Source organism: Passer montanus, unplaced genomic scaffold, assembly GCF_014805655.1.
Source record: "Passer montanus isolate IOZ18808 unplaced genomic scaffold, ASM1480565v1 scaffold146, whole genome shotgun sequence".
Taxonomy (NCBI): Eukaryota; Metazoa; Chordata; class Aves; order Passeriformes; family Passeridae; genus Passer; species Passer montanus.
Genome location: NW_024361607.1, coordinates 582849 through 595475, shown reverse-complemented (window position 1 = coordinate 595475; position 12627 = coordinate 582849). Strand labels below are relative to the sequence as shown.

General features: G+C 43.4%; 1 protein-coding gene across 3 annotated transcripts in view; it reads right to left on the bottom strand.

The window, feature by feature from the left end:
• Positions 1-12627, bottom strand: part of GRIN2B (glutamate ionotropic receptor NMDA type subunit 2B) — a 213732-nt gene that overhangs the window by 19020 nt on the left and 182085 nt on the right. For all 3 annotated transcript variants that reach the window (XM_039700945.1, XM_039700946.1, XM_039700947.1), the window contains one exon: positions 421-581. In XM_039700945.1, the coding sequence (XP_039556879.1) occupies positions 421-581 (161 nt within the window). The remainder of the gene's footprint in view (positions 1-420; positions 582-12627) is intronic.

Sequence of the window (12627 nt, the reverse complement as noted above, 5' to 3'; positions counted from 1 at the left end):
TCCAGATGACAATATAAATGCTCTGAAAAAAACTTTGTCCACAGAGACCTGTGAGATTTTCTTCTGTGTTCATAAAAACCCATCAGCATGAAACATCTTGATGCAGCAAGGTCTTTGGGACCAATACACACATGGATTATGTACAGAGGGATACAGTAGATCCTCTTTTTTTGTTTATTTTGCTTTGTTTTTAAATTCTTATAAACACAGCAAAACCAGAAACTTTTATACAGATGTCAATAGAAAAACCTGGCAAAAGAGCCACAGAGTCACTCTCCTGTGCTATGTGTGGTCTGGCTATACTTTTAACCATGGAATGATAATAGAGGCTCATTTTTCAAACCCTAGAACGTAAATTTTCCAGACAAGCATGCAAAAAGTCAGGTTTCTGTGGTGAGCAAGCATGTAAGAAAGCCTCACCCAGTCTTCAGGGAGAACAGCGCATCGTCCACCCCCCTCTGATTGAACTTCACCATGTAGCTGTGCATTTCAGGGTAGTTGTTGCGGATGTTCCTTTCCGTGCTGCCGTTGGGAACTGTCCCGAAGCGGAAAGGGGGTGAGAAGTCATTTGGTTTCTGGAACTGGAGAGACAGAAAAAGGAATATTTCTTACAGTTTTTCAGATTGAAGCAGTCATCTGAGTGGGAGAACATCGGAAGGTTGATCCAATTTTATTTTACTATGATATAGAACACATGATTGAGAAGATATTATATTTTATTGTCAATCATGAATTTCTCCTATTAATGCCTAAGAAACAAGAAGTAAATCTGAGCAATTTGTTCTTTTTCTCTACTCTGGATTAAGTGCATGAAATAGTCAGTGATCAGAGATTAAACAGGAGGTTAGATAAAAGGAAAAAGGGAAGGGAAAATCTAACAGTGGCCTGGAACACAGTCAAGAAACGGTTTCCAATAAAGTCTATGTGATGTGCTTTTTACCCACAAACTGTCATTTAGTTCCTAAGAAGTATCTTTTTCAGCTCTGTGGATGCCTTTACACTTCCTGGTCCTGACAGAGGTAGAAAAGTAATTAATGAGCAGAGATGCCTCTCAGCACACCTCACACCCACTTCACTGAACAAATTATTAGCTTTCAAAGTTTTGGGCAAACGTCCCAAATAAAATGCTGTTAGCGGCTGCAAGTTACTAGTAACATTTGATGCCCAGAACAGAGCTGGCAGAACACTCCAAAGCTTTTGCTGCTCACAAGAAATACATTCATCATATCATTCCCCCAAGGCTGCAAGCCTGTGAGATTTTATATGCCACTTGCTTAACGCAAGTCATAATCAATGCTCCCTGGGATTTTATGAGGAGTAAAATTTAGATTGTCAATTATCAAGGCTGCTTAAAACCCCTAGAACCAGCAGATGAGAAGGAGCACAGAACTATAAACCAGGAACTGAATAAGCAGTAAAGAAAAGGGTGCAGAGATAGGTTAAATGGAAGGAAGCCTCCTTCTCTCTGGATATATCAAGCAGTAGCTTGCCTGGTGTTATTTCTTGACTCCCAGCTGTGACTGTGTATTTCCATGAGCCTGAGAAGCATGCTGACAATAGGCTAATGGTTAAACCAAAACCATTTAACAGCAGGAGTGCACCTGGTACATGAATATGTGCAGCCATGCACTGCCACCTTCTACAGGGCTGCAGTCTACAGATAGTTCTAGCTTAAAACACATGCAGGTGAGCCTTGTTCTTGAGCTCTACTTAAAGCCATTTTGGAACATGGTCAGCTCAACTGAGGAGGCCAGAGCCCCTACAGCAGTGTATCTCGCTCACATCTCAGCTGTGAGGACAGCTAGAAGCTGGGTCTGTGGATAACTGAGCACACTGTTCACCTGTTTCTGTGTACCAGCCAACTCATCTCTCCAGTTTGGATGGCAAGATGGGCTAACCTGTATGTGCATGTGAATGTGTGAGAGAGAACAAGCATCCTACTGCTTTAAGCCAAAAAAAAACCATGGGGGCTGTTTTTCTGAACTCAGGTTAGTGCATCACCAACAAAACAGAAGTTTCACATAGCATAAAACAGACATTAAGGTGTCTCTTAGAACTCTGTCACACCCTCTAGGGAGGAAGACAAACTCACAGCTATCAAAGACTGTAATGAAAGCAAACTTTGATGGGAGGAAAATCACCTCAGCATGCTAAAATTATTCTTTTTTACTAAGCTGATTAAAGCAGCAGCCTAGGGGACCCATCACAAGGAGGGCACTGCCATGCCAGACACAAAGAAACACAGTCTCTCCCCTGACACGTTAAACCAGGAGACTGCAGCATGGGCAACTCGCTTTCCCAGAGGCTGCAGAACCCCACCTTAAAGGCATACAGAAAATTCCCATTCCCACAGAGCCCTCTGACAGAGTACAGCCAACAGGAGAAGCATCAGGCAGGCCTGACCAACATTTGTGAGACTGAGTTTTGGCATGTTCATTTTATACTTCCACCCTCCATTCCCAATGACATGATCTCTATTTTTGTCTGTTTCCATCATGATGCCTACAAACTGGAGTAAGAAGGATTACAAAGGCAGGCATTTCCCTGTGATAAGGGAAATAATCTCAACTCTGAACTATCTTTTGTCCCCATGCTGTTCCAGAGCCCATAATAGCAGCCACAGGTGAAAGGCTTTAGATTTAATTTTTAATCTCCTGGGCAATCAATAAATAAATGGAAACATTTCTCTTGTAAGAAATTACTGTTTCTGGCAACAGGAAAAGCACATTTCTAGAGAAAGAGGTCAGGTTGATGACTTCTACAAATTCACATACTACTCATTCACTCACCAATTCTTATTGTCTGCTGATTCCTTAGTAAGAACAGATCTTCAAATGCAAATTACTCTCCCCACACCGACATGCATACACACTTCAGCAATAGCTTGGTGAACAGCAGGACAGGAAATGATATGAAAGGATTCATATGGGGCCCACACCAGACAATTCTAGCTTGAGTGCCTAAGAGGAACACAGATCCCCAGCTAACTTAGCTTAATGTTTACAAAGCTGAAAGTAACCAATGTCTGGTTGACTCCACAGTCAATATGGCCAGAGATAAGCAGCTACTTCTCCACATTTGAGAAGTAATAGCAGTACACGCATGCAGTTTTCTGATGGGAGATAGCAGTTCAAAGATCCCCATGTGTGTTTCTTAGCAGTAAGTGGGCACAGCCCAGTCCAGGGATGAAGGGATCTCCAGAGTAAAAAATATTGCATCATTCTGAATTGACTTCTGTCCCACACAGCTCATCCTGAGGGAACAAGAAGACATGTGACCCTTCCCAGAAAGCTCATGGGATAGATGGGGAAGGAGCGTGTCCTCTTCTGCCAACATTGTAGAGGAATGTGTGGAGGAGCTGGAGACGATCTGTGAGGAGGAAAGTTAATTGACAGATTGTCAAAGAGTTCAGTAAGGAAAGCCACTTGCTTGATTTCTCCCAGGGGCTGGGACCGTGAGCCTGGATCATATGTATCATCCCCAGGGAAGCAGGGCTCTTGGGCAGATGGGTCTATAGGGAGTCTGAGACATGAGGGAGGAGCTGATGCACAATGCAGGGGCCATCACATGGAGGAAGCCTGTGCAGAGGTAATCTCAATGCCGCAGTGAACACTGACAAAGGAATTAACTGCAGATATGGACAGAAAGGGTCAGAATGCAGATTAATTAGAGAACTGTCCCATTATTTAATGCAAAAATGTCTCCTGTCAGGGCTTTAAGTCACAACAACTCCACTCCAGGCATCTGTGAAGAGGAGTCTTGTGAGGTTCTGGCAAAAAATGCAGTGGTAATAGGGGAAGGGAAGATAAGCAATTACATTAGCTGCTGAGAAAATCCAGCTGTACAGGGTCCACACTTGTAGGAGCCCCACATTATACTTGCCTGCAGCAGCTCTATATTTGTAGGAGCCCCACGTTAGACCTGTCCTGCTGCCCAGCTCTACCTACCTCAAAGGGTGACTGCCTGCGAGGGAACCAGCAGAGCTCAGCTGCAGTCCTGTACCCAAAGAGCCCCAGACAGAGACGTACCCCACTTGCATCCTCCTACTCATTCACTGTGGAACCTCTGTTGTGAGTTGCTCCCCTATTATGTACCCAAGGCGATGTGCACATCCTCTCACCCATGAAAGAAGTCCCACTTGCTTCACATCAGTTGTGAAGGTGGAGGCTAGAGATGGGGGTGGAAAGCAGGCACCGAGGATGCCTGAAGGGCTGCAGTAGCTCTGGGACATGAGACATCTACGTTTAAAGCCCAGTGGCTGCCTGCCTCTTCAACCCCTCACTCCACAAACTGAAATCAAGCAGCATTAAGTGCAAAGCAGACCTCGGCTTTGCAAAAGTAACCTCTCCGAGTCAGAGAGCAGAAATCTTCCTCCTCTGGAGAGCAATAAACACACAGGCTGGAAGCTGTTAGCACATTCAGGGGGGAGAGCTGCTTTGCCACTCCCCTCCACATCTCTCCATGAGAGCTGTCGAGAGCGGCAGTGAAAGCGGGTTTAAGTGACTCGGCTGGCAGAGCTGTTTCATTAGCAATTTGGAGCCATGCCGTGCAGAAAGCAGCATTGTTCTCAGATGTTCGGATATCAATCTGCATAATGAAACAGGTGATAGGAGCTCTTCCCATTCATGCAGCAGCAAATGGAGGGGATTTAGAGATGAGGGGAAGGGGTTATGTCTAATTGGTGACAATTAATTTGATGAGAATTTTTTTTTCAATATATTGTCTATCACCGAATGGATCCTACAGAAAAGCACATCTGCAGTTATTTATCTGCCTCATGTAGGCCCTGTTTACACTGTAAAGTGTTTGCCAATAGCACTGAAAGCAGTTTCCCAAACTCAGCAAGCTCTTGCAACAAAAAGTCTCTTTTTTATCAGCCAATCTACTTTGACACTGCTGAAAAAAACCCCAAATCAATCCACTGCTGAATAACATAATGAGCTGGCAGAACTTGGTGCAAGGGTGGGTGCGTGGGTGTATAAGCTTATACAGCTTCTCTGGGAGGGATCCTTACACTTTGTAAGGCCCTGATGACCAGTTGAGGTTTTCTACCACAGGAAGCTCCACAGCTCTGACCCATCAAACTGAGAGCCACAAATTCAGCTCCTCTGCTAGCTGCAAGTCAGAAAGAGCTTAAGCCCATGTTAGATACTTTGAGCTCACTTCATTTACCCAAAAGTAAATGCCAAGCTGAAATGCCTAGGGAATTTCACCCCGGGAACAGGTCTGTCATAGTCCCTGTGTCAAATTTGCCCACCACCTGAGGGTAGTTTGGACACTCCAGTACACCTAAAATAGCTCTAGATATCTACATCAACCCAAACGAATCCAGCCACTGGGCCATTCAGCTCTCAAGGCATCTCCCACCAAAAGTAGAGGGAGCCAACCACTATGGGTAGTAACAAGCCCGAAGTGCCCACCACCCCCCTAATGTACAACCTCTTTGCATTGCCCAAACATCCTCGATTGTCTCCTCTTGTTCTGGTTTGGCTGTATGTCACTGCAGTCAGCTTGCCCCTTTCTTCATTGCCTGAAAATTCAACCAGGCTGTTTGCAAAGACAGAACCTTAAAAATTGAAGCGTGGGTCAGTGGTTTTCAGGTCTAACTCTGAGGTAGCTCTATGCCTGTACTTAAGTCCTGACAGGTTACACATGTCCACAGCAGCATGTCTTGCCATAGTTGCCTTCTATGTCCTCTGTTTCAGCTAGGGAATTAATTCCTTCACAGCTAATGGACGAGTCTCAAAGAGAAAAGGCTTTTTTTTCTTATCCCCAAAATATATAATTTTTGTCCCCAAGCTGCACCACAAACAATGCCACAGACTCCCAAACCTGGATTTGACCCTGAGAAGATGTCTCTTCCACCTCTGTCTCTCTGGTGAGTCTTTTCTGGACATCACCATTCCTGACAGCTCTTAATCCAGACCACTGTGGAAGATGGCTGGTGCTGGAGACTCTTCCATTCCCTGGACAATGCCCAGAGCTTTACTACTGGAACGTTCTTCCAAGTATCTGAACTAAAGTCTTCCACTGCAAATACAACTGCAATATTTTCTGTTATCTTGTCCATGAGTAAGAAAATCCAAAGAATTTCTTCTTCTCTGAAGGTATGTTTTATGTTTCTGAAGACCACTGTGCTGCCATTTCTCCATGTTCTTTGACTGCAGCTAAAGAAGCCAGTTCCTTTAGTCTTTCTTTGCAAGCTGTATTATATGGACCTGCAACCATTTTTGCTGTTGCCCTTTCACTGTATCCTGTAGGTCTTTCCTGGACTTACCTTTGGTTGGTAAACATGCTCTCCACCATACCAAGAACAACCTGATCAAGATCCAAAGATGCTGAGAGAATATTGCAGTAAAAAAGCTTGCAGTAGGGCAACACAAACAATGCTAGTCAGAGTTCATGCTTATTATTCATCTTCTCAGGGCCTCTCTGTATTATATCGTGTTTTGTCGGTCTTTCATTTTCAGCTTCCAAGTTCTTCAAAGCTGCAACTCTGTCCGGATCTGCATTCAGGTAATGATCAGTTTGTTTCTGGAATGCCAATCAACACTGCCAGCACCAGTCTTCAGAGCCTTTACTGTAACCTTTTCTTTCTGCAGCTTGGATTGTGCACATAGGCACATCCACAAACCCATGCCCCAAGTCACCTGTCCTGGTAGAGGAGGTGCTCTACAGATTACGAGCACAGAATTTGCAGCTGTTGGTGGCTTGGGGTTGTAGGCACTGTATGGGGTTGTAGGCACTGTAAAACTGACAAAATTGCATCCCAGCTAGGAGTGTGCCAGCTGTGCCAGCCCAACAGCATTAGGCAGAAAATCATACTGCAAACCTAAATCTTAGCACTGGTACAAGTCTGTGAGGAGTGCAGACTAAAGTGACTGTGCTGCTTATTCTCTATTATTAATGACTCCCTTGTAAAGGTACTTCTCCAGATTCATTCCTAAAGCATTCCTTTCCCCTCTGCACAGTCATGTAGTTTTGACATTACAGACACTTTTTATTTCCAAGGTGGAACTCTCAGCCATTTCTAAGTGACTATGAGTTTTCAGATCATCCTTTTACCCTAGCTCTTTTTAGTTCCCTCCTGCATTCCGTCACAATAACATTCTCTGTCTCCTCAGCAGTGGCTGGGACTCCTCACAGCTCTGAATCCAGTTGCCACATCAACTCTTCGTGAAACACTAGTTTCTTGTCTTCACTAGTCAAACAACATGTCTTGATTTATAAACAAACAAAAAAAGGAAGCTAAAAAAAAGGGGACCAAACAGCAACAAATCAAATATGTCGATTTTGGGAGGGCATAAAATTACCCTGTCCTCCCTCAGACTTTGACTTTGTGGTTTATCTTATTATTCAGTACCCAGTGATGTTTCATATTCTCTGTCTTGCTTTGCATAGCGCTTTCACCCATGAATTGCTCTAGATAAGTCCAAGAAAGGAGTTATCAGTTAGTGCAGCTGACTGCAGTGAAGTTGGTAAAGAATTCTATTAAAGTTCCTTTTAAAGGAAGATGTAGTGTGGGTCGGACCCACAAACAAGAAAGAAAAGTATCTGTGAATGTCTGTTGGTGAAATATGGATACGTGCAGGTCAGGAAAGGGAACAGAGCAACCTGGTGACAATGCAGAGGTGAGGGGGGGGGCAGGTGAAAGCAAAAGAAAAGAGTTCAAATATAGCAACTTTAAAAATAGTTGTCCTTGCAAAATAACTGAGATGAAAGCAGAGATCCAATTGGTGGAAGAAGGCTCCATCGCATTCGGTTATTGCCAGAGCAGTGCACACAGCAGGACTGTGCAGCCTCTTTGCAAGCTGGATTGCTATGTGCAGACCTGCTCTGTGCCACTTCTGCACCCTGGGCAGGGCAGTGCCACCCCCAACAGACAGCATGTCGGGGATCCCACATGCTCCATGAACACACCTACTGGTGCCTGCTGCCACCACACTGTGCCACCACACTGCCTTCATGCTGACCCAGGTCTGAGGGGCCACTGCAGGATCCCACCACCACACACAGACACAGCCCACCCACCACCAGCACACCAGGAGTCTTCTGGGGGGACAAGTGTGTGAACATTACACAGGCTCTGTGCAGTTTCTCCACCCAACATGTAATATTAAAGACTTAAATATTCCTCAGGGCACATTTGGCAGTGTATAGGCTTCAAGTCACTGTTAGGTGTCCCTCAAGCTTGACCAGAAATCTGTAGTGGAATCACCGAGCTTTACCAATCAGAGCCAAAAGCTGCCTGCACAGCTAAAGTGTTAGTATGTATATATCAGAACACCACAGTCATATCTGCTGCAATGAAGGGCACCATGAAATCATAGCTACAGTACACTTAACTTTGGTTGCATGCATGCAGAGGATGGAGATCATCTGTTTATCCAGCATCAAATCATCTGTTTATCCAGCCATGTATTTGATTCTTGAAGGTCAGCTTCCTTGGAAGCTAAACACAATGGGACAAAGGATATCTACTGAATAATCCCAGGCAAACACTAAAGAGAAATTCGTGAGGCAGAAAGATGCCACTTACTACACTCATGTTAATATCATTAGGAGTGTAGATGCTCATTCAGAGGGAGAAAATTAACTGATTAAAAAGACCTTGAGAGGAGAGGTGACAGCTAAGTACAGAGGAATTTGAAATCTGCTTTGTTTGCACATGAGACAGCTGGTTAACAAATTATGAAACACTCTGAGAAATTCAGAGGATGTAGTTTGGTGGGGAAGCAATTCCATTTTTCACCCATTTTCATTAACAAAGGAAGGTCAGATCTTCCTGTCTTCTGAATACTAACAGTAGCCAACCTACTATTACGTGGGTACTATCCACTGGACGGCAGGGTGAAACCCTGCACAAGCCTGGAAAACCTCCAAAAGATTTCACAGGGGCCATAACTTTCATCCAAGCAATTTTAAAAGCTTAGTAATTACATTAGTGCAATTTCTTAAGCACATCTGTAGGGCAGAAATGCAAAGCAAAAAAGTAGGGCACTTCAGACAGGGCAGCACCTTCCCAGAGCTGGGAGATAATACCTTCCTTTAACCTTCTGATGGAAACTGCCTCCTACCTGCAAGTGAAAGAGAGAGAAATGAAAGCCATATCACTCCCATGTGAGTCCTGGGGTACTGAATTACACCTGAAGTAAACAAGTCTACTGGGCCACCAAGATTTAGGGGGAAGTTTGACCTTGAGCAGCCAAAGGCCTGGGAGAAGCAGGGCAGTAAACTAAAGTAAAGCATGCAGTGAAGTAAAAATGCCTGGAAAGATATAACCTGCCAAATGTTTATCAAGCATCTGTATGTGCATATAACTCCAAATGTCACGGTCACTAGGCACCAGGAATGAAAGTCTGGGGATACAGCTATTGTATTTTTTTTTTTTTTTTTTTTTTTTAGATCCTGTAGACCTCATACTCCCATTCCTTCCCCACCAGTAATTCAGCCCTGATCATTCAGCTGAAGGAGGCCAGCTCTCATCTCTCAGGCTGCCAAATTTTGGTGGCAGGGCCATTGTGTTTTATTTGACTGCAAAGTGCCAAGTACATTTATGGCACCATATAAATAATAAATAAAAATATTCATTGTTTTCCTCTCCCCTGACTTATACTGATGTGAGAAGCAGGACAATCCTTTGCTTCCCTCTCTCACTCTCCCTCTTACGTAATTCTCCAAAGACAGCTTTTTCCAGACTGCCAAGCAATTAGCACAGAAGCAACCAAATTTAACCACTACCTCCAAAGGGATATAGCTCCAAGAGCTGGTGAAAGGGAAGATGAAAAGAAAGGGTCAGTGGTGACCAAGGCCTGGGAAAGGCCAGGGTGCTGTGGAGGGGGAATCCAAAAGCTGCAAGCTAAGGACTATGCCACAGCTCCATCACCAAAGTCCCTCATCCTGCAACTCTCATCTGTACCTCCAACAAAGCCCAGGGGGTTGCATTTCTTCCTTTCCAGCAAGGATGAACTAAGCCTACAGTCTGACTCTGAGTATCCCCTCCCCTTGCATCTTAGCTGCTTAAGTTCCCAACTAAACTGCATTTTAACTGTCAAAAATCCTGATTAGTCCCATTAGAGGTTTTTACTGTCATTAAATAATAGAATGGGATGGAAGGGACTTTAAAGATAATCTAATGCAAATCCTCATGCCATGGGCAGGGACACCTTTCACTAGACCAGTTGCCCGGAGCCCCATCCAACCTGGCTTGAACAGTTCCAGGGATGAGGCACCTACAACTTCTCTGGGCACTACTTCTACTGCATCACCACCACCACCACCATAGTAAATTGATGCCTTTACCCCTTATCCTGTCATGACATGCTCTTGTTAAAAAGTCTCTCTCCGTCTTTCTGGTATGTTCCCTTCAGGTACTGGAAGGGCACAATTAGGTCACCCTAAAGCCTTCCCTTTATCAGGCTGGACTATCCCAATTCTCTCAGCCTTTCCTTGAAAGGAGATGCACTCCTTCCCTTTAATAATTTTGGTGGCCTCCCCTAGACTCACTCTAGCAGGTCCATGTTCTTTTTGTTCAGAAGACAACACCCCAGGGCTGGATGCAGCACTGCAGGTGGGGTCTCAGCAGAGCAGAGCAAAGGGGCAGAATCCCCTCCTTCATCCTTCTGCCCACATTCCTTTGGATGCAGGCCAGGATACAACTGGCTTTCTGGGCTGAGTGCACTTTGCTGGGTCATGTCCAGCCTCTTGTCCACCTGCACTCCCAAGTCCTTCTCAGCAGGGCTGCTCTTGATCCCTTCAACCCCCAGTCATTTTTGATACCAGGGAAGTCCCTACAGATGAACAGAAAAAGAGAGAATCCTGAGAGACCAAGTGAAGGCTAAAGCACATTGCAGCCTCCTTGTTGCTCTGCACTGTACAGTGCTGAGCTGAAGAAAAAGAGAGAGAATGACAAAGAAACTAGGACTGAAGCAGGGGGAAAACAAAACATGTTTGAAGACCCACTGACTTAAAAAATTTATAGTCGTAAAATCTACTAAATCACATTTTAGCACACAGGCACAGGAGTTTGTTCCAAAGATCTCAGAAAGCATAAAAATTATCTCAATACAAAGACTGCAGAATGTCTAAATCTATGGTAAACACACCCATCTGCAACTGTAAAAAAATCTAAGATTATATTTATGTATACAATAAATGTAAGTCACAAATCAGAAAAATCTATTACAAACATATGATCAGCTGTAGCTATTTAATAGTTATTTATTAATAAGAAACTTTTAGCATAATATATAATTACACATACTACACATGCATTATGTGTGTTTACACATAATATATAGCTACACTATATAATATTTTTAAATACTTCTTACTATAGCACCTGATGATTTACAAGGACATACAGAGAAATAGTCAGATTTTAAGCCATAATATTTCAGACTATCAGAGCTCTGAGTTTGTTACACTTCACTACAAACCAGTGTGTTCAGAGTGTTTCTTTTATTAAGCACTACAGCTGATACCACTGTTATTGATAAAGGTCATATTTAAGCAAAAGGCACAGTTCGACTCATTTACAGGGAGATGTACCCCTAGGAAAGCACTGTGGAAAGAAATTCAACTCTACCCTATGACATAAGGTCTTCAGATACAAGAACCTCTTTATTTTGGGGAAGTTTTTTTGTCAAGTAAGGTGTATCATATTTATGCATTTTGGAAAAGGTTGTGATTTATCACAAGAGGATTGGAAGTGGCATGGCCCTTCTTCTGTCTGCCTAACTCATACCTCCACAAAGGTGTCCTGACAATAAAAACCATTCTGCTGTTGAAAGATGACATACTTTCTGCCTATGGACACTGCCACATAAAACTTTCTTTGTATCCTGCTGAAATGTGTGGAAGCACCACAAATGCCAGTTAACACTAAATATCTAATCCCGTGGAAGATTTGTACTGCCTCCAAGCCACCCAGTTAGACAATCTTCCCCTTGTAGAGCTCACAAGGCACAAGACTGACCCTCACTTTTAATCCTCTTGAAAAACATCTAGCTGAAGGTATCTGCTCTGCATTTTCCCTGGACTTCTCCAGAACAGGTATTTGTTGTACAAAAGCTGCAGGCTCAGGGAAGCATTTAACTTCAATCATGTGAAAAATAGCCCATTGACTTTAATGTCACCACTCATGAGCACAAAGTTAAGCACACGCTTAAGTCTTCTGCATATCTGGGTTCCTTGTATAATTTCGATTTAATGTGCCGCAAAGTACAAGGTGGAAATAATTCATTTTTCAGTTTCACAGCCAAGCATCTATTACTGCCAGAAAAGAGCAGGTCCTTCTCTTTCTGTAGGTTTTTCAGTGAGGCTTTTGTTTTGTATCAACCTGAAATGTTCCATTCACCCATTCACCTCAGATCTACCTATGTTGTTTCATCTTCCAATTATTTCTGTCTGTCCCCTTCCTTTGTCACAGAAAAAAAATATCTTTTTTCCATTTTTTCCCCCTTAAATGTAGGTCAGTTTTATGAGTGGTGCCTTTAGAAAATGACATGTCAAAATACATGTCAGAAATATCAAAGTATTTTGCATAAAGTATACTAAAATGAGCTATTTTTGAAAATATCAGAAAATCCTTCTCCCTTCTTATACTCTCCTTAAGTTGATTTTTTT